We start from the raw sequence: 22,412 nt of genomic DNA on the forward strand, positions 1-22,412 counted from the left end.
GTCAACTCTGATGTTAGATTTCTTGGATGTGGATTCAGACTCTGCTCTTGAGAGGTTATCATTAGAAATATCTCTGCTCCCTTTGAAGACTTTTTTTTTTTTTTTGAAGAGTGTGTTTTCACTCGTTTTGGAGAACTTGATTTCACTCAGCATGGATATCTTTGTCTATCAACTGGGGAGAACCAGTCTGAGACTGGAGCTAATGCAGAGGAAAGTAAGAGAGAAAAGGGACGGAGAGTGAGGGGTTGAGAGAGATATCATTTTGCTAGAGCCCTTGAATTCAGCTTTGCTTAAAGCCAGCTATATCCTCCCCATATCATGAACAATTGGGTTTCTATCTCTGGCAATGGAGAAGGTCTTGACTCAGTTTCCTCATTCTTGTGTTGAGATGTAAAAAAACACGTGCTAGAAACCGGCTTATATGCTTCCTTCCCAATCCCATCAGGTGGCCACCAGTCACCTGATCCTGATTTCAGATATGGTCTGAAGGTGGGGCTGATGAATAAGAGGGTTAGGGGTTGTTTCTAAAGGAAATTCAGGTGCTTTCACCCATAAACATAGAAAAGGACTCAGCAGGAAAACCCGTAGCTTTCCTCCACACTGGGCAGGATGTAGTGGAAGACTTGTACTCACTGTTTTTTAGGGTGGACGCCATCAAAAATTCTGAGAGGCAAACGCCTTGTGTGGGCAGCTGGAAGCAGTATGGTGAGCTTGGTTTCCCAGGAAGTTTTTCAGAGAAATGAGAGAAGTAGGAGTGTCTGTGAAATCACTGAAGGATTTTAGTAGGGCTCTGGAGATTGGGTCCCAAGGTTCTTCCCTCCATTTTCTCAGGCCAGACTTCTGTGTGGCCTAGGTGTTTCCTCACTGCTCAGGAAAGAACGTCCTATTAGTTGTTTGAAACTGAAATTGGCCAATGAGTTCTACTTCTACCATGACTGCTGATGCTCCCTTCCTTTCTGAAGAGGTTCTTCCCCGTTAGGGTGACCCATCATCCTCATTTGCCTGGGACTGTCCCAGTTTTAGCACTGAATGTTTTGCATCTTGGGAGAGTCTTCAGTGCGAGGCACACCAAGGCAGTTGGTCATCTGGGGTGGCGAATCGGCACACTTCATAGATGGCTTGCATTTGACTGCAGCGTGCTGATGCTGGGAACATCCCGGAGGAGCTCGCTGGCTGACGGCAGAGGCAGAATTGAAAACGGCTGAACCCAGAGAGCTGTGGTGGGGCTGGAGGTCAAGGCAAGCAGAGGTGTGAGGGGCTGTCTCACACAACACTGCAAGGAAGAGGCTTTTGATGGGGCCTTTGAATTAGGTATTGAGAAATGATCACGTCTGTGGATGGGGCTGGGGTAGGGATGGAAATGAACATTTCAGCATGGTCAGAGCTTGTATACACAGACAGCATGATGAGACGCCAGGCATTTTGGAGAGTGATGACAGCCGCCCCCTCAACACTCGCAAGGCGGGGAGTAAGTGTACAGATGGAGGCATATATATCATGTGTCTAAATATTTAAAAGTTATAAACCAGGCTAGCAAGTTCTTAATTAAATATATTCTGTTCTCCTCCCTTGACAAATGTACTTTCACAGCAATCTGGAAGACCGTGTTGGAATGTGGAATTCCTAGTTTCTGGCATTTCCTGCAGGAATGAGACAGCAGGGGAAGAGGTGGGCCAGATCTTCTCCCATCCCCTCCTCCCCTCACCCTGCTCCCTCCCAGGGTGCTAGGGGCCTCAGGCACACATGTGGACGCTGAAACTCCATCACAAACTCGGTCCACAACCCCTGCAAACAGCTGCCCTTTGGCTGCCCCCGGGGTGTGGCACTGGCAAGGAAGCGGCCAGAGCAGGCCTTGAAAGTCTGCAGGGAATTCTCAGGTTCTGGGTACCAGAATGCAGTCTCTGGGGATGGCGTGGACATTGGGTGGGCACATCCCTGTTGTCCCTGCAGACTTTTTGCCCCGTGCGGCGGGGCACCTCTGGAGGAGGGCAAACACGGAACCCTCCTGCCTAGGTCTGAGAATGATACTGAGTCCTGAGCAGTTGCCGGTGGCTGGAATGCTGTCGTCTTCAGCAGGAGCAGCAGCAGAGAAGGCTGATACCCATCGTGATGACAGACGACGAAAATGGCGGCCCTGAATTCCTACCTCTGGTCTTTAGGAAGAGGAATGTCAGAAATAATGGAGTCTGATTTGGAAAGACGTGGGACATGGCCTGATCCTCTTCCACTCACCACACTCACGCAGACGTCGAGCACGTCCAAATCAATGTGTGGAACCTCCCTTTCTGGCCCAGAAGTTCTGAGAAGCTAGACATTGAAAATGGCTTAAGCTACCCACTGTCTCAGGTCGCTAGAGTTCCAGAGAGAAACCAACCGCTCCAGAGGTGAGTCGGCTTATTTCTGGCAATATCCACTACTCCCCTGATGTGACTAACCTTTTTGAAGTAGACATGTCGTTTCCTTGTCCTTCCATTAGAGGGAGCAAATGTGCATAAAGTAATCGATGACCCAGACGTTTAGCAGAGGAGCTTGAAGATACCTTCTGAAGCTGGTCTGCACTGCAGATTTTAACTCCCTGGTCCAAGCCTTCGTTTCTCCCGTATATGACCACTTTGAGTATCTGACTAAAGGTTCCAGATGTTAATTATTTATAAGGAAAAATAACACACACATACCCCACCCACCCCTGCCCCCCAACACTCATATTTTCATTTTTTCCTGATTGAAAAGATAAAAGTATGAAGGCTTCTACTTGCCTTGGGCCACATGAGACCATATTTCACCCCCAACGTAATAACAGCCTTGTTTAGACAGTCCTTGACATTTCCTAGTATTTTTAGAATTTCTTCCTTTTCACCGATCCCTGATAGATGACTCCAGGACTCTCCAGTTCTGCTATGAATAATGCTGTGCTCTTCTAACCCTGACTCTGCTGTGAGAGTCCGGGCTGCGCTATTGAGCTCCAATCCCTTTTGCCTCTCCTAGCAGGCTCTGGAACGCAACTGCCTGGGATTAACTCTGTTTATCCACATACCAGCTGTATGGCCTTGGGTAAGTAATTTAACTTCTCTGTGCTTGGTTTTCTCGTTGGGAATAACCGTCGTTGTTGCTTACCTCTGAAGATTGCTGCCATCAATTCCTTCCCTCCCCCCCACTGAGGACTAGAGTCTACTCCTTCACCCCCTTGAAACTGGGTGGGCTGTGGCTGCTTTAATGCCACCCTGGTCATGCCTTTAGATGACTCCAGCCTCATCACCATCTAACTGCAACTGCGTGAGAGCCTCTGGCCCAGCTGATCCCAGTCAAACCACAGAACCATGGCGAAATAATAATAAATGGTTGTTTTAAGCCACTGTTTTGTGACACTGTACAGCAAAAAGATAAGCACACTAAACATTGATGGCAATGATAATAGTGTTTCCCTCATGGGGTGATATGAGGATTAAATGAGTTAATCTTCATTAGATGCTTAGAACAGCACCTGGCAGTACTAGTTGCCATATAGAATATGTCGAATAAAAAAAGGAGTGACCTAGGTCTCTGAAAGTATTAGGGTCTCAGGCCAATAAACAATCATTTTCAGGAAAGGACAGTATTTTTTTATTGTTTTAGCTCTAGGTTCTTCCAAAAAATACCTTAGTCAATGTGGAATCAGTAGGTGGGGATGACAACAGTGTCTTGGAGATCAAAAGGCTCAGAGTTGGTCCTGTCTGGCCTGGGCAAGCCCCTTAACCCCTCTGTGCCTCAATGTCCGCAGCTTCCAAATGAAGACAGTCATCACACCACCACAACAGGACTGCTGTGAGGGATGAAGCAGACAGTAGTTGTGCAAAGATCGTAGACTCTAACCTTATTGAGACACCTTGTTTCTGAACCCTCCATTTGTGTCATTCTATCAGACATTGAGGTCTGTACTTCTCTGGGCTCTTCTCTGCCTTAGTTTGTTATATGGACTATTATTTGACTCATCTTTCAAATACAGATGATCCTTGACTTATGATGAAGTTATGTCCCAATCAACCCACTGTAAGTAGAAAATATAACAGCATAGGCCAGGCATGGTGGCTCAAGTCTGTAATCCCAGCACTTTGGGAGGCTGAGGCAGGTGGATCACCCAAGGTCAGGGGTTCGTGACCAGCCTGGCCAACATGGTGAAACCCATCTCTATTAAAAATACAAAAACTTCCCGGGCATGGTAGCATGTGCCTGTGATCCCAGCTACTCGGGAGGCTGAGGCAGGAGAATCGCTTGAACCCAGGAGGCGGAGGTTGCAGTGAGCCAAGATCGCACCATTGCACTCCAGCCTGGGCAACAGAGTGAGATTCCATCTCAAAAAAAAAAAAAAAAAAACAATCTACCAAATAGCTCAGCTTAATCTACCTTAAATGTGGGTCAAATGCTTACTTTAGCCTGCAGTTGGGCAAACTCATCCAATGCAATGCCTATTTTATGATAAAGTGTAGAATAGCTCATGAAATTTATTGAATACTGTACTGAGTAAAAAATGGAATGCTTGTATGGGTACTCAAAATGTGGTTTCTACTGAATGTGTATTGCTTTTGCATAATCAGGAAGTCAAAAAATTGTAAGTGGAAACCTCAGAAGTCAGGGATCATTTGTATTGGTGTTTTCTGGATTCTTCCCTTCTCTATACAAGCTTCATGGGGGGACATCTTGCACTCCTAGCTTCAACAATTCTAAAACCCAAAGACTATCCTTGATCCATCCCTAGGCCTCACTTCCCATATATCATCAAACATCAAGTCCTGCTGATTCTCTCTCTGAAGTATCTTCCAAATCCTCCCCTTTCTCTCCATCTTCACTGCAATCACATCATCAGTTAAACTAAACTAAATTTGGCCTAAGGATGCCTTCATACTCAAGTTCGAAATGAACTGCAACCTTACTTAGTATGTAAACTAACTAAATGCCTAAACTAACAGCTGAGTCTCAAGTCAGTTCAGCAGCTGAGCTTCAGTCAATCTCAGGCAGCTGACTGATTCACATAAGGCAAAACACTGAGCTGTAGCCAATGAAGCTGCCTGTGTACCTTACTTCTTCTGTTTTCTTCTTATAAATGCTGCCTATGTTGTAGGCTGGAGTTCTTAAAACCTATTCTGGTTCTTAGAGGTCCCCAATTCACAAATGGTTCTTTGCTCAATTAAACTCTGTTAAATTTAACTTGTTTAAGGTTTTTCCAGTTAACAAATCCAAGCCACTATAATCTCCAGCCTGCACAATTGCAGTAGCTTCCTAAGTGCTCTACTTTTGGCCGCTACTATCTTCCAAGCCACTGTCTACATTTCAGCCACGGTGACTTTTTTGTAATATAAAACTGATTAAATATACCTCTTCTTGTCCCAACCTGCTTTAAATAATTCAATGGCTTTCTGATGCTCTTAAGATCTTCTGGATCTTAAGAATAAGATCCAAATTCTTAGCATGACCTTGAAGGTTCTGCATGGTATGACTCCTGTCCTCTAGTCTGATTTTAAATCAATTTCTCATGTACTCTGGCCACCACTGGCCTCCAAAGAACTGTGTTCCCTCCACAGGCTGCCCTTGATATCTGTTAGTCCCTCAACCTAGAAACTCTCTCTCCTTTCAACTCTTATTTGTCTTTCAGATCTCAGCTCAAAAGTTACTTCCTCAGGTCTAGGTCTGAAAAAAAAAGTTACTTCCTCAAAGACAGCCTCCCTTGAACCTTCCAACTAGGTTACATTCCCCCATTAGATGTCCTCAGAGCACCATGCACCTCTTCTGCATAGCATTTAGTATGGTTGTCATTAATCACCTTTTTAGCCTTTTGTGTTCCCCACTATGTCACAGGCTCCAGGGACTATTTGTTTTGTCCATTCTTGTGCTGTACTCCCACCTCAAATATATTTTGAATGAATGAAATACAACTTTCAAATCCTTACCTCAAGTCAGTCTCCTCTTCTGAACTTCCAACCCAGGTATCTCGTTTGTTGGCAACACCATATTTCTAATTGTTCAGGCCCAAACCTTGGTGTCATTTTTGATTCCTCTCTTTTTCAACCGCTGGTATCTATACCATCAGCAAATCTATCAGATCTGACTTCAAAATACATCCAATGTCTCAGCCACACAGAGTGTACCTCCTAACGGAAGAACATAACCCAACCTAGGAGGTTGTCCTGTTTCTTCCCAGACTGTGAACACAGAATTTCTTCGGAACGAAATTGCAAAGGGAAAAAATAGAAAATCTATAGATTAAAAGACAGGTATATCAACTAATTGTAGTATGGGACTTGAGTTGGATTCTGATTCCAATTGTAAAAAATATATATATAATGATGAGACAACCAGAAATTTTAACGAATGGAACTTGATATTAAGGAAATGTTAATTTTTAAGGAATGGTAATGATATGGTTATATTAAAAATGTTGGCTACCTTTTTAGAGATCTGTATACTGACATATTTACAGATGAAATGGTATGATGTCTACGATCTGCTTTAAAGTAATACAGTGGAGAAGGAAAGTAGGTGAGGGTATTGATGAAACAACATTGGCTGTGAATTGTTGATTGTCGAATGATGGGTACACTGGGTTTCACCAAACTATTCTACTTCTGCATCGGCTTGGAAATTTCCATATTACAAAATGTAAAAATCGATCTCCAGAATGTGACCCATTTCTTACCATCCCCACTACTCCCACCCTCTTCCAAGCCACTGTCATCTCCCGCCTGTACTGCCACAGCCTCCTATCTCATCTGCCTGCCTCCACCCTTACCCCGGGCTGTGGTCTATTTGCTACACGCAGTAAGAGTGATCCTTGTAAGCACATCAGATCCTTCCACTCTCTGATGGAGTCCTCCTCCAAAGGCTTCTCATCTTGCTAGGATATTGTGTTACCTCTCTCTGAGTTCGCCTCCTACTACCCAGCCCCCTCCTTTGCTTGCCCTCTGCCTTATGCTATCAGGATAGAGGTCCAACTCTGGTAAAGCCAAGGCCCTGATGATGTGTCCCATGTGCCTCTCCAGGTTCATCATCCCAAACCCCAGGCTTTTGGAACAACCTACATTCCCCGGTGGCTCCTTTGTTTTAGTCGCTCCTCTCTGGACCTGACCCCTTTGGTGAAGCCCGGCTCCACCAGCCCCTGCTCAGTATCACTTCTCTCTGCTTTAGTTCTAGGCCTCTTAAGAGCTCAGAGTTTTGTTTTATAATCATCTATTGTCTCATCAGTCTCCTTCACCAGACCTAAGTTCCTCAAAGGCACAAGCTACCTCACATCTCTGTAGTCCTTGTTCAGCAGTAAAAATTAAGTATATTTGGAATAAATGAATTACAGTTTTACGTAAGTTAGCATTATTATTATTATTATTATTATTTTTTGAGATGGAGTCTTGCTCTGTTGCGCAGACCAGAGTGCAGAGGCACGATCTCAGCTCACTACAACCTCCGCCTCCCAGGTTCAAGTGATGCTCCTGCTTCAGCCCCTCCAGTAGCTGGAATTATAGGTACCCGCCACTATGCCCAGCTAAAGTTTTGTATTTTTAGTAGAGATGGGGTTTCACCATGTTGCCCAGCCCATTCTTGAACTCCCGCCTCGGCCTCCAACGTGCTGGGATTACAGTTGTGAGCCACCGCGCCCGGCCGCATTATTACATCTTTAAAATGTCTGTTTACCAGTTTCTCTAACTGGAATACAATACTTTTGCCTATAATTACATACAAATCATATATTTTAAAATTATTGCAAAAAAGTGTTTGATTTTCCAGAAAAACATTCTAAATAGAATGTTTTCAATGTTACTAATGAAATAATAAAATATAACATTTCTAACTAGTTCTTCATTCGTTGTCTAAATTTAGAGTGAATAGTTCTAAATTGCACACCCAGCCAACTTTCTTGCTCACTGACCATCTTGCTTGAAGAACTGGGTTAGGATGTACAAACTAGGGAGGGAGTAAAGGAGGCTTCTCTCTCCAGAAGAGAAATCAATAGCTGGTCAGGATTTGGGGAGGGGGAGGGGGATGTGTTCTCAGATATGGAGGAAACTGAAGTGGAAGAGCTGTTGCTTCTGTAAAAATAAACTGGTAAGAGACAGATGGGAGAGGAACTAAATCAATCAGTAGGTGATGAGAAAAGACGAGTAGCAAGAATGAAAATATCCGAAGTAATGGAAAAAAATATACTAACATTTTTGTTTTATGCTTTTACTTTCTCAATTGTTACAAATTCTTTCAATATTAAATCTGTTGTTCTTTTACATAATGAAGTTAGTTTTAGCAGATAACAGTTATTAAATTTTTGGTGAATCTGGTTTGGATTGCCCTTCCAATACAAAACTGATGCTACTGGCCAGCCATTGGTAGGCCTGGCGTAATTTTCTGTTGCTGATGGACTGTGCTGCCTGAGCCACCGACATCCCCTCTCACTTTGCCCACTGGGACAAACTGCAGGCATTTGCAAGATAGTTAGCTAAGTTTAGGAGTCTGTGACGAAGGAACGTATTTTTTTCTTTGTGTGAAAATTACTAGCTTATAATGCCATTACAATTTTACTCCATATCCTTAAAAAAGTGCACAAATTTTACTGATTTTATAGGGCAATCTCCTGAGATATAAGAGAAGCCCAATTCAGGGGAAGCTGAACCTGACACAGCCTCCTTTAATCCTGTTCCAGGGCAGTCACTAACTGCCATCCTAAAGCTGCAGTACTTTATCGTATCTCCTTTCCTCATACTCTGTTCAGTTTCTATAAATCATTTCTCTCTACAGTGTTGAGAAGGAACAAAAACATGGGCTTTGGAGTCAGGCAGACCTATGTTAGCATCCTGGCTTTGTCTGGTTGTGAGACCTTCTCAAAGTCACTATAGAACGAGGATAATGAGGTCGAATTCTGGTGTGTGTGTGTTAATGAAATAGCCGATGTAAAGACATTGCCCAGTGCCTGGTACTCAATAAATGTAATTTGTTTCCCGCGGATGAGTGGAGCAGAATTGCTTCCTGGAGAGCATTTCATTCTCTGATTTATCATTGTAAGATCAGGCCTATCCAAAACACTCAATCATCAGAAGGCTTCAATCTCTTTTATTCTGCTTTTTTTCCTAATGTCATAATCCATTTGACTCCTAAGCATGTAAGTAGGTACCACGTAATATAAACAAGGAAACAGAAATAAACTGAATAATACGTGGAAACAAAGCTGTGACTCACACAGATGAAATAGCTGCACAAAAGAAATAACATTAAAACATTTAAAAAGAGACTTAATGTAGGAATAAGCTATTTTAATCAAGCAAAAACAAATTTATATCCATTATTTCTAAAAATAAAATTAGACTTTTCCAATCCTTAACATCTGCATTTAATAATATCTTCTAACCAAAATACAGATGCTAAAACAGCAAGTTACATTATATCTTGTACAGCATACAGTATGTTCACTGTTTACACTTACTTTAATTCTAGTTGGTCATGTACTCAATGCATACTTAAACATCACTCAATAAAATTTTCACAATTAACAAAAAAATGTGACAAGGCTGTCTTAAAACGGCTCTGCTATAAATTGTATAGAATATACAGAATTACAAAGTCAAGTATTTTTTTATCAAAATATACACCCCTCCCTGAAACTAACACAAGCTATCAACATTTTAAATGAATACAATTATAGAAAATATTTGCAAAATTATTTTTTCATGTATAAATATTCTGCCATATTTACTTTGGTCTAGAATTATCAGCATACAAGTCCACTTAAAAAATATCCACATATAAGGGCTGGGAGAGAGACATCACTACAGGTAATTTTATATTTGGGGTTAACTCAAATCAAAATGACTAGAATACACAGTAATTGTCTTTGATTCATATTAACTGATAAAACAAATTAGTGGATCATAGGATTGCTTATTCAATATTCTAATTATCAATTCAAAAATGATTTTCATAAGCCCTTTGTGACTATCTCTTTAATAAAACCGAAATGAATAGTGTAGGGTACACATATATACAACGTATAAAATAAAGTTGAATTTGCTTGCATTTTCCCATTTTTCTCTACTTATATAATACTGTATGTAAGTGAAAGTAGATGAACAAAAGATAAATGCAGATACAATAGTGGGGTTACTTAACAGCAAGGTACTACAGTATTAAAAGGTCAACTTTAATCATGTCCTTTCCTGGGCGTTTAAATGCTTTCTTACCCACCCAAATCCATACAAAGTCTTCTTCATGGAGACATCACACTTGTAGACAGAAACCGGAGTCCTTTGAGCTACTTCTTCACAATGATAACCTTCCAATCTTCGATAACCTTGGGTTTCCATCTGTCAAATCCAATGAACATGAATGACTGCAGGTCACGCTGAAACTGCATTCCGGATTCTGTTCACACCGGTGATCAAAGGGGTAGAAATGTTTTCTCTCTCCCTTCTATTCCGGCAGTTTAAAAAAGAATCATGAGTTCCAGCTTTCCAGGAACCTAGTCCACATGACAGAATATGCTGTAGGGCAATTAGATTTTAGGGTAATGTTGATGGTGTGGGTCAAAGAACATTAAAAAAAAACTTCAGTGGGTTTTTAGCAAGGGGTCTAGATGCCTGCAAATATGAAGACAGAGCATCTGGCTTTGTAGATATATTTCTGAGTCTCATAAGTAAAGGATAGAACCATGTCACTCCACATCCTACCTTCCCATCCCCTAAAAACAAAGCTACTGTTTTAGGCAAGGAAGGCCATCACTTCTTCTTGCCCACTCAAGTCATTAATGGGTGGGGTGGAGGGTGGGGGTTCCTTTGTCCTTTTGCTTTATACTAGTCTGTACTTGTGGGCTGCATAATCTCCAAGAAGGCTAGTAATTGTAGGGATTAGGCAGTCACTTTCAAGTGCCTGGGAATTCACTACTGCAGTGTACCTTGCACTAAATCTCTTGGATAGTCCTTCAGTGGAATGGGAGATGGCAGGTTCCACTTGAACCTTTAAGTCTGTCTGGAATAAACCCCCACATCCATGGCCTTGTGGTGGCTGGAAGACTGCAGAGAGTTTCAGAAGAATGTGACCCTCTTTCATTCTCTGAGATGAGGCCATTGCAAAGTAATATGCAGCACAGGTAATCACAGGTAAATTCTGGGAGGGTGTTCCCCCATAGATAAGGCATGACCTATGTTTTCTGTGAATTGAGTAGACCAGTTCTAAGAACAGCTCAGCCATAACTTCAAGGGAACAGCATTCCATCTAAAAGCATTCACATGCTCTTAAATCATATTCAAAATGCTTTCTATTGATTTTTACATGAGTCCTCATTATTTGCAGATCTATTGCTCCTCATAATTCTCTACAGGGGATATGGACAGTTAAAAGTTATAGTGATTTATATATGTATTTTACAAGGTTTGTGTTGCAGAAAAGTAGTTCTACATAATGTATGAATGTCCTACTTTAGGTTACTCATTATGCACATAATTTCAGTTATATTGTTTAAGTATTTCATGTGTATCCATTAATTTAAACAAATTTTAATAGTGCAGAAGCCAGATGTGAATAAACACCGTCACACAGCTCATTACCACGTAACATATTTACGAAGATGCCATCTTCAGGATATCTGACCCTTATTTTCTCCAGTGACTAAAGACAGTTCAGCAGCCAGTTCTTATTAGCAATTATTAGAAAGTTTTAAACTAGGCTAAAATTAAACTCCTTTTTTCACTGGTAGAAATACCACAGCTAAGAACTTCATTAACTTTCACAAGAAACTTGGGATATTGGAGGAGTCAGCTATTTTGTTTTTGTGCACTTTGCATAAAGTTAATGCTAAAACCCAAAGTAGATATTAGGATCCTTTTTCTGGAATTTTCACAAATGAGTTTTTTTTTTTTTAATTTCACTCCTTCATGACTGTCATGTGAACAAAATTAAACTAAACTTAAATCATAACTAAAAAAAACCACCAACTATATTTTTGAAGATTTTTCTAACTCTTGCCACTCAAAGGACAACATTTTCCACACCGGTTTGTATGTTATCCTTTTGGTCATTGTCTTCTGAATCAATGAAATGTTGATTCTCCAAGGGATTTGAGTTTTCGTGGCACATGTCACCTATTTTCTCCTGCTGACTTGGGCTTTTGAATAAGTGTTTCTTTTGGTGCATTCCAAGGGCAGCAGCTGTTTTGCAAATTTTGGGGCACTGGAAGCAGGCATAACCCTTCCCATTATGCTCCCGAATATGCCTCTGCTCGTGATTCCTTTTGGTGGAGAGATACAAAAATCTCTGAAAGCAGAACTGACAGTGGTAACGCTTTTCTCCAGTATGGATTCTTTCATGGATTTTGAGGGTCTCATTCAAGGTGAATGCCTTGTTGCAATACTGACAGATGAACTCCTTCAAGCCCAGGTGGATGCGTTCGTGTTTCTGTAAGTTTCCTTGCACCGAAAAGCACCGTCCGCAGGTCTTGCACTGGTATGGCTTCTCCCCGGTGTGACATCTCATGTGCATTTTGAGTGTGGAAGGGCTCTGGAACTGCTTGGCGCAGAGCTCGCAGGCATATGGCCGAGAAGTAAGATGCCGGTGGGGCCTTCCTTGGTTTCCAGCCCCGACTGCTTTGTCTCCATCGCAGAGTTCACACTGCAGCTTGGGCATCTCTTTAGCTTCTTCTTCCTCAAAGGGTTTATCCCGAGGAGCCTTCCCCACGGCGCAATCCAGTTCTGCTGGGTATTTACATTTATGGCTCGGGCTGCTGTTTCCGTGCTCCTTCCTCCAGTTGACTTTCCTCATTTTTCTCAACTGTCTGGATTTCTTTTTGGGTTTGTAGTTGTAGTAAGGGCGCCACGGTTTGTCAGTGGAATCCTGGTCACTTGCGTCATCGAACACTTCACTCATCTCCATGCACTCGGATTGGCAAAGCCCGAGTGGGCTGTCTCCACTAGGTTCTGGGTCATTCCCCTGTGGCAAAGTCTCCTCCTGCATCTGATACTTGGGTCTTCTCCCTCTTTTATAAAACAGTTTAGATCCTAGAATGTGCCTTTTCACAATGGCTTCATTTCCAATTTTCACTGTTATTTGGCAAAGGGGTGCAACGTTACTATTTGTGGAGGTTCCCGGCAGAGCAGGTTTTGCAATGTAGGTTTCAATTTTACTGGTTTCTTCAGCAATATTTGTGGTTTTGCTCAATGATCCTCCAGGATCAGCAACATAGTTTGACTCCTCCGGTATTTCTCCCCTGGTATGTGATGTAGTTTTCTTTTTCTCCTTAATGCTTTTGGGTCTGCTTGCAAACCTACCCACTTTATCTGGCTCGGGCTTACTGTCATCTTTCAGGGACTGACTGACAGCTGGGTCTGAAAAGGCTCTGTGGTTGCTGCTGGTCATGGCAGCAATGGCATTGCTGTGCATGATCACTGATGAAAACTGGCTGCTGTGTACAATGACCGAGGGCGCAGAGCCACTGTAGCTGATCACAGAGGCGGCATTCTCACTATTACTCAAAGACAAAACAGGTACATCCCCTGCCTGGAGGTCAGAACTGACAGCATTTTCAGTGGAAGAAACTGACACCTCAGTTGAATAAAAGTTATTGTCAAGATCAATTTTCAATGCCTCCTCTCCCCATTTGGTACCCTCTGCATTTTGTACATTGGCAGAAGTGGGTATGTCCTGACATGCAGATGTTTCCAACGGGATGGCTGGACTGTTGGTCAGGGTGTTTACAGTATCTTGGAAATTCAGCGTTGGTAATTCAGAGCTGTGTGGATTCTGAACAACATAGGTACCAGGTGCAGACTCATTCATTTGACTGTTTTCTCGTGCATTTTCATAGGAAGAATTTCGGTAGCTCTTATAAGGGGCTCTCTTGCATTTCATAGGCAGTAGCCTATAAAGTTTATATGGATAGACACTAGGCTTCAAGCCTCCATTTGCTGTTTTTTTACTGATGGAAAGTCTATGATCGATGGCATGGAAAGACTTCTGATGATTTTTGAGTATGTAGTAGGTCATGAAAGTTTCAAGACAGAAAATGCACTGATATCGTCTTTCTCCCGTATGCCAAATTTCATGCCTTGTCCTGTACTCAGCCAATGCAAATACTTTGTTGCAGTAATGGCAAGGATATGTTCTTCTCCAGGAGTGAACATTTGCATGTCTTCGGAGGCTAGATAAGGTCACATAACTACGTTTGCACACAACGCAACTATAGAGCATTTGCCCATTAACAAATTTAACCATGTGGTCCGTGTCTGGCAAAGTACTTCCAGTACTGGAAAATTCACCAATCCTATTTTCAGATAATAAAGGTTCTGGACCTGTGAATGAACCTCCATTTTGTCCAATGGTAGGATAGTTTTCTAAAAAGCGTTGGTTTCCTCCAGGAATGGGCATGTGGCTTGACCTCATGCAGATCTGTTCATGCCGATCCAACCTGTTCAGGGTGGTGAATTGTTTGTTGCAATACTTGCACACTAAAGGCTCCTGGGTTGGCTTGTGAAGCTGCATGTGCGCACTGAGCAGAGTGCTGCTGTCAAAGGCTTTGGAACAGCAGCTACAATTGTACACCAGAGGTGGAACCTCTGCTGCTGGTGGCCCAGGAACATCAGAAGATTGATTTTCATCTTCCCTGGAAAGATGGACATCTCCTTCATTGTTTGGAGACTTTGAACGAGTGAGAACGGCAGCTGGCTGTGGACTTCTTTCTTGATTAACCTCTAAGTTGGATACTGGAGGGGGTGGTATATTTTCTGGGGCTGAATCAGAATCCTGTGGTATGGAGAATGTCTTTGGCTTCCGGCAGGTTTTCGGTTTCGCTGCAAGGGCTTCACAATTTTCTTTCCCTGTGTTACCAGGTGAACTGCCATCAGGTTCACGTACAGGCTGACTTCTGTAAGCCTCGGCGACGGAAGAGACAGCGTATGAGTGCTCGGCGAGTGTGCGGACAGGCTCTGCCTCGTGGCAGACGTCCGTCCTCTCCAGGCAAAGGCTAGCTGTTCTCATGGAGTCGGAGACCTTTTTGAAACTTGCCCTCAAGTCCAGCGGGGAAAACATGTTATTACTATTTTCTGTTTCGATGATGGAAAATGCATTTGTGATCCTCGGCCCATTAGTGATGGCTGGTTCTTCATGCCTTTTTTCATTTTTTTCTTCTTTAACCACTCCCTTTTCAGTAATACAGAATACATAGGGACCCGGGGAATTTGAGAAGTTGCGATCAGTAAGGTCTTCCAAGAACGATATTCCCAGCTTTTTTCCTGCAGCTGCAAGATCAGTGACTGTTTCCTGTCTCTTGACAACGACTGTGGAACTGTAGATATAATTAAGTATTTCAGTAAACACTTCAGCTTTGAGATCGTCCAGCTCCAGGACGTGGCTGGAAATACAGATTGTATGGCTCCAAAAGATATTTTTAAAATACAGGCTTGAAGCTGCCAGCACATTGCTGTGGGCTTTAAATTTGGTGTCTTCCACAATGATAGTGACATCGCATAAAATGCCCCGAATGCGCTGCTCATTTAAGATGGAGAGCACCGTGTCACTGTGAAAGTCGTCCTTGAGGTCCCTGGAAAGGGACATGACTGTCATCTAAAACAAGAGGAGAGAAATGGTCAGATTATCTTCCACAGGTGGCTTCTTTATCTCTAGACTATTTTCCACTTCTGTGAAAAACTGTTCTTTTGTATGAAACTTCAGGTTCTTATCTCATTCTGTTGATGCTCCCAAGACTCAAGAGTCAACATTAGAAGCTAAATCTTTTTCTTGCCCCAGCCTGTTTCTCATACCATTGCTAATAGTTGTTATCATTGGAAATCCTCCCAGAACTCCTTCCCCTTTTCTCCAAAGTTGGAGCTATATATACATGTCCAAATTGGGGAGGGGAGGAGTTTTTTTTTTTCTCTCTGAAATGTTAAGGGTCTCATCATCATTCAAGGCTGCTGCTTTGAACTACTAGAGGTGGGCAATGCCATGGTCCTGCCACAAGCTTCCTGCCTATTTTCAAAGAGAACTCTGATGATCCAGTCATAACCATGAAGCAGGAAAATGATTTTTTTTTTTTTTTTTTTTTTTTTTTTGAGACGGAGTCTCGCTCTGTCACCCAGGCTGGAGTGCGGTGGCGCGATCTCGGCTCACTACAAGCTCCGCCTCCCAGGTTCACGCCATTCTCCTGCCTCAGCCTCTCCGAGTAGCTGGGACTACAGGCGCCCGCCACCACGCCCGGCTAATTTTTTGTATTTTTAGTAGAGACGGGGTTTCACCATGGTCTCGATCTCCTGACCTCGTGATCCGCCCGCCTCGGCCTCCCAAAGTGCTGGGATTACAAGCGTGAGCCACCGCGCCCGGCCATGATTTTTTTTTTTGAGACAAAGTCTCGCTCTGTCACCCAGGCTGGAGTGCAGTGGTGCAGTCTCCGCTCACTGCAACCTGCACTTTCCAGGCTCATGCGATTCTCTCACCTCAGCTTCCTGAGTAGCTGGGACCACAGGTGCGAGCCACCATGCCTGGCTAATTTTTGTATTGTTGGTAGAGACAGGGTTTCGCCATGTTGCCTGGTCTATTTTTTTAAATAAATTTTCCTTAAGTGGTACCTATATGCAAAGCTATTGCCCACTCAGCGAAGAAGCAAGAACTGAAGGAGCCCTTCCTAATTTGTGGCTCAGAAGGGTCAATCTCTAGAGTTGGAGGGTGTGTAACCAAGTCTGACCACCAGGGGCACCCTGCCTCTCTGCGCTATTGGCCCTGTGGGGACTCATTAGGTTCCTTTTCTAGTTTCCCCTTTAGTAGAGACAAAGTACACTAGGGTTTTCGAAAAGAACTGTCAGGTACTGAAGGCAACTAAAAAGGAGGCAAAATGTAAAACCAGGAAAGGACATTTCCAATTCCTTTGACAAGAATGGACAAGAATAAATCTAGTCATAGATTCCTGAATTAGCACAACTTCAAGGCACAGTGGCTCTTGTTCTGGTCTGAGGATCCCATCTCCATTCTTCTCTGTATTTGCTATATTCTCTATATAAGTCCTATTCCATGAGTCTGGAGTGCTAGAGCTTACTAACTGATATTTTAGTGAGGGGCAGTGAAAAGCAGCAGCTTTCATACTTCCCACAGTAAGAGATACACAGTACATAGTGACCTAAGACACAAATGAAATTAACACTCACCCTTACTAGGTGTGATGCATTCTGTTCTGTGCTAGTATTTTTCTTTTTTTTTTGAGATGGAGTCTCGCTCTGTCGCCAGGCTGGAGTGCAATGGCATGATCTCAGCTCACTGCAACCTCCGGCTCCAGGGTTCAAGCGATTCTCCTGCCTCAGCCTCCCAAGTAGCTGGGACTATGCGCATGCCACTACGCCCAGCTAATTTTTGTATTTTTAGTAGAGACGGGGTTTCACCATGTTGGCCAGGATGGTCTCGATCTCTTGACCTCGTGATCTGCCTGCCTCGGCCTCCCAAAGTGCTGGGATTACAGGCGTGAGCCACTGCACCCAGCCTTTTCTTTTAAAGAATGCTTACAGCAACTCAGTAATTTCACTACCCACTAATAGATCACCACATGCAGTTAAAAGTAAAGCAAAACAAACAAACAAACAAAACACTCACAAAAAAACCCCTCTGGTCTACAGAACATACTAACCAGCGATTCATCCAGTCTATGCTATTCTGTATTAAGAGCCGTCTCCAGAAAGCCTTACAGTTTGATGATACTTCTTTAACTCTCAGTGGCAATGTTTTCCTAGCACTAAAGTATAACATTTAGCTCATGGCATTTATTTAGTTGGATGAACCAGATGGCCACACAAAGAACCTCTCTTTACCTTTTTGTAAAGCTGCTATTATAAGCTGTGACTATTATGTTATTTAGTGTCCTTTATACAAGGATCCATTTGATAAATTCTTTTATTGTATCCAGTCATAGGAAAAAAGTACCTTTCTACTAACAAATTCTTCAATTCAGATAATGAGAACACTATATTCACCATGTTTCTGTTTTAATCCTCAAGACAAAGAAGCTCAGAACTAACTTTTATCATCAATTGTTGTAGCTATTCTTAGCCTGGGTTTCTGGTGTGCCTATTGTTTCATTTTCTTTATTTAACATTAGTTCTTCTGCTCTTGTTTACCCTGCCTTTAAGTGTAATCTTCCATGAATCTTTTCTAGAAGTATGGGGGATTATTTCTACAAATAAAACTAGAATGAAACGAAATGGAATCTTATGACTTCCTCTTTGCCTCTGAAGGGAGAAAGGGTCACCCCGGAGTGAAGGAGTCTGTCCTTCACTGGGTCACAGATCAATAGCATACTTTGCTGATGTTTCTTTTGCCTTCTTTGAAGTCTCTCGGCTCTGGGCCCCTGTAGGATCTCCTTTCTCCCCTGACTCATATATTTTTATCATGTCTGGCTTCTTGGAAGCCCACATGTTATTTTAATTCTTTATCAGCCTGACTAGATAGCTTCAGATCTGACAAAACGCATGCTATATGATTCAAAAAGGTGGCTTAACTCTATGCTGACATCATCTATTTTGTCTTTCCAACTCAAAAGTACTGCTTCTTCCAAAACATTCTGCTTCACAGCATCCTGAACCTCCCTTTAGGCTCTGCTTCCATTTGGGGAATACGGCATTTCACATCAGGCTAATGAACACTCTAGGGTGTCCTGACTCAGATTTACAATATACAAAGCTCCAACCAGTCTGTGGGGTTCTGATTCTTCTCTCAGATTGTTCAATTAGGATGGTTAGCAAAAGGCCAACTCTTAACATGGAATAATATCGTAGTCATACTTAACAGAACAACATATACAATAAGAATCATTATATATGTCATTAAAATATTGTCATAACTTTGCAAAATCCAAGCATGACATTTTTCAGGGGGGGATATCTACCTTTGTGTGTCAGAAAGCCTTTAAAAATCATAGTTACTAAGTAGCACCTTGAGTTGCCTTCTTGACACACCTTTTAACAACTTTATCCAGCAAATATGTTAATATGGTCAGACATAGTACTTGGGTGCTAGAGATATACTGGCGATAGGAACAGGAGGAAGGCAAGTCTCTGTTCTCAAGGAGCCCAGAGTCTAGGGGAAGAAAGAGAACTGTCAACTCATCATTGGAATCCATGATGGCAGGCCTTATACTGGAGAGAAGTATAAAATGTTACAAGAGTAAGTACAATTATTTACAGAGGCCCTGGATTACTTCCATAAATAAATAAAACAGGGGTATAGGAAGGATGCTGTAAGCAGAAGGAACACTATAGGCAAAAAAAATTAAAAATGATCAAATTGGGTACTGTTCTCAGGGGCTGATGAGGGAGTCTCAGTGGTAGCAGGAGTGGCGTGTGCGGCCCAGTCAACAGCGTCTACATGGGGCCAGGCACGTGGCAGGCCTTAGCATGTATTTGTTGAATGAGACAGCCTGGGAAAGAAGGGTCAGACCAGATCATAAAGGGCCCTAAAGGACTCCCTATAGTTAAATTTTATATTGCAGGGAATAGGGAACCACTGAGAGTTATAATGAAATTTGAGCTTTTTTAAAAAAAATCACGCAGCCTGCAGTACGCTGAAAGTCTCAGAGGGAGGCAGGCTGCAGGCAGGAGACCAATAGGCCATCACAGTGGTCCAGGTGAGAAGTAGCTATTCACCCCAGACAGAGTGAGAGCCTGGGGAAGAACAGATGACTCGACTTCCCGGCTAAGAAAGTGGGATGGGGTGGGCCAGGCGTGGTGGCTCATGCCTGTAATCCCAGCACTTTGGGAGGCCAAGGCAGGTGGATCACCTGAGGTCGGGAGTTCATGACCAGCCTCACCAACATGGTGAAACCCTGTCTCTACTAAAAATACAAAATTAGCCGGGCATGGTGGCACATACCTGTAATCCCAGCTACACGGGAGGCTGAGACAGGAGAACTGCTTGAACCCAGGAGGTGGAGGTTGTGGTGAGCCAGGATTGTGCCATTGTACTCCAGCCTGGGCAACAAGAGCGAAACTCCATCTCAAAAAAAAAAAGAAAGAAAGAAAGAAAGAAAGTGGGATGGGGTGTTGGAGGTGGTGATGGCATCTGAATTCAAAATTTACTTTAATTCTCTTAACAAATATTTATTGAACAATTGCTAGGCAGAAGGCATCAGCTAAGTGCTATAGAAAGACATGCGTTCAAACAGCTGGGCATAGTGGCGTCCGCCTGTAGTCCCAGCTACTTGGGAGGCTGAGGCAGACGAATTGCTTGAACCCAGGAGGCAGAGATTGCAGTGAGCCAAGATTGTGCCACTGCACTCCAGCCTGGGCCACAGAGCGAGACTCCATCTCAAAAAAAATAAATAAAGAAAAGAAAAAGAAAAAAGAAAGACAAGCGTTCATTCCTCCTTTGAATGAATGCTTACTGAATACCTATTATATGCTTTGAGACAGCGGTTCCTAAACCTGGCCAGGCATCAAAATCACCTGGGAGGTATTCAGATAGTACAGTTTTACAGATTCCACCTCCCCTGCTCCTATAGAGATTCTGGTTTAGAACAGCTGGGGTGAGACCCTGGAATCCATATGTATTTTTATACCTTAATTTCTTTTGTGAATAAATAATACATTCATATGATATCAAATTGAAAAAGCACACAAAGTAAACATTGGAAAGTGTCCTTCCCACCTTGTTCCAGAGGAGCACCTTATTTCAGGTAGTTTTTAATCAACCAGCCAGAACCGTTCTAAGGGCTGACACTAAAACTCAGTGCCGTAAGAGAAACAAAAATTCTACACTCAAAGGTTTGCAGGGTGGCAGGGGAACTAAGATGTGTTCATGAAACACTGCAAAACAAAGATACCCAGGGAACATCCAGGATCAGGCATGCAGGGAAAAGGTATGGGAGTTCAACAGAGAGTAAGGGAGGCAGAAGGGGTGGCTGAGAAACTCCCTGCAGGAGGACGTGGCATGTACTGGATCCTGCTGCTGGAATTGAGTGCTGCAGATATGGACAAGAGGAGAAAAGGGAACTTCAGGCAGAAAGAGACAGAGTCAGAGTTTCATGCCCTCGAGAAGTTTATAATCCAGGAGTCAATGCAACTGCTTAAAACGAAGAGTCCAAATCTGCAAATGGAACTTGAAAAAAAGCAGTGAAACTTCTTGGAGAAGCAATTTAAAGTTAAGACTCTAGTATCCACCTCTCCAATCTTAACAGTGCCCGCTCCCAAAACCACCAAGTGTTGTCAAAACTGTCTTTAGAGCACAGTTATCCAGCTCATTGGATGATCTCAGAAAGTGCTACAGCTAAAAGGTATTCCACAGGTCCAAAGTGCAACAGGGAAATGAGTTCTAAATCTGCAGACCAAAGGAGGCCCACTGTAAGCCATGCAGCAAATCCGGTCCCCACAGGTTTTGTTTGACCCATGTGATTTTTAAAACTATGTTTTTGAAAATCTTAGTTAACCATGTTGAAAAACTGTAACATAAAAATCAAGATAGCCGGCTGGGCGCGGTGGCTCATGCCTGTAATCCCAGCACTTTGGGAGGCCAAGGTGGGTGGATCACTTGAGGTCAGGAGTTCAAGACTAGCCTGGCCAACATGGTGAAACTCCATCTCTATTAAAAATACAAAAATTAGCCAGGCATGGTGGTGAGTGCCTGTAGTCCCAGCTACTTGGGAGGCTGAGGGAGGAGAATCACTTGAACCTGGGAGGCGGAGGTTGCAGTGAGCCGAGATCACGCCACTGCACTCCAGCCTAGGCAACAGAGCAAGACTCTGTCTCAAAAAAAAAAAAAAAAAGAAAAGAAAATCAATATAGCTTTTTCTGAAAAATAGGAAGACCAGGAAACACTGCGGTTGTAGCCTGCCTGGCAAAAAGGACTGGCACCAAGTGGCCGTGTCCCCAACACACACACGCTGCCTGCCCAGGGATTTATCACCAGGCAGCTTCTCTCAGTAATGTGGCCTGCCTGGCCGCTTCGGCAGGTTCAGTTTGTGTGACTGATAAGAACAGTAAGTAAAATAACATTGGACCCACAGATCTTAGACATACTTACTTGAAGGATATCCCCAGGATGAAAATTTAGACTTTAAAAGAGCTCACGTGGGAGGGGGACAGTCATTTTCACCAAAAACAGTATTCTTTGACTTTAAAGTTACTTTAAAGCAATCTCCTCCACTATGTTTCTTCATAAAGAGTAACTTAAAACAGAAGTCTTAGGAGATCCTGCCAATGGAAAGTCCCCAACAGATTTCAGAAAAAGAAATATAAGTTAGAAAGAAGATGAGGTTTTAATTTACATGTAACTTTCTAAAATATTTTCTAAAAAGCAAGTTTTGTGCAATAAATTCACCGAGATGGAACAGATAGGCATAGAAAGGCTAACAAAAATATTCTAGATATAAAAATTTAGATGAGTCAATATTTTTAAAAACATAAAGTAATTTGTAATTGGATAACTGGCCATCTGACTTTAATGTCATT

General features: G+C 42.7%; 1 protein-coding gene across 21 annotated transcripts in view; it reads right to left on the bottom strand.

The window, feature by feature from the left end:
* Window positions 1-22,412, bottom strand: part of ZBTB38 (zinc finger and BTB domain containing 38) — a 166,967-nt gene that overhangs the window by 18,812 nt on the left and 125,743 nt on the right. For 11 of the 21 annotated variants that reach the window (XM_055295219.2, XM_055295213.2, XM_055295215.2 and 8 more), the window contains one exon: window positions 9,047-15,555. The exons of 2 other annotated variants lie outside the window; for them this stretch is intronic. In XM_055295219.2, coding sequence (XP_055151194.1) covers window positions 11,971-15,555 — 3,585 coding nt within the window. In that variant the 3' untranslated portion in view covers window positions 9,047-11,970. Of the gene's footprint in view, window positions 1-9,046; window positions 15,556-19,839; window positions 19,963-21,984; window positions 22,128-22,412 lie in introns of those variants that run through there. 8 more of the 21 variants (XM_063610671.1, XM_055295222.2, XM_055295223.2 and 5 more) reach the window with 2 other exon arrangements.

This window comes from Symphalangus syndactylus, chromosome 10 (genome assembly GCF_028878055.3).
Source record: "Symphalangus syndactylus isolate Jambi chromosome 10, NHGRI_mSymSyn1-v2.1_pri, whole genome shotgun sequence".
In the NCBI taxonomy this organism is placed as follows: Eukaryota; Metazoa; Chordata; class Mammalia; order Primates; family Hylobatidae; genus Symphalangus; species Symphalangus syndactylus.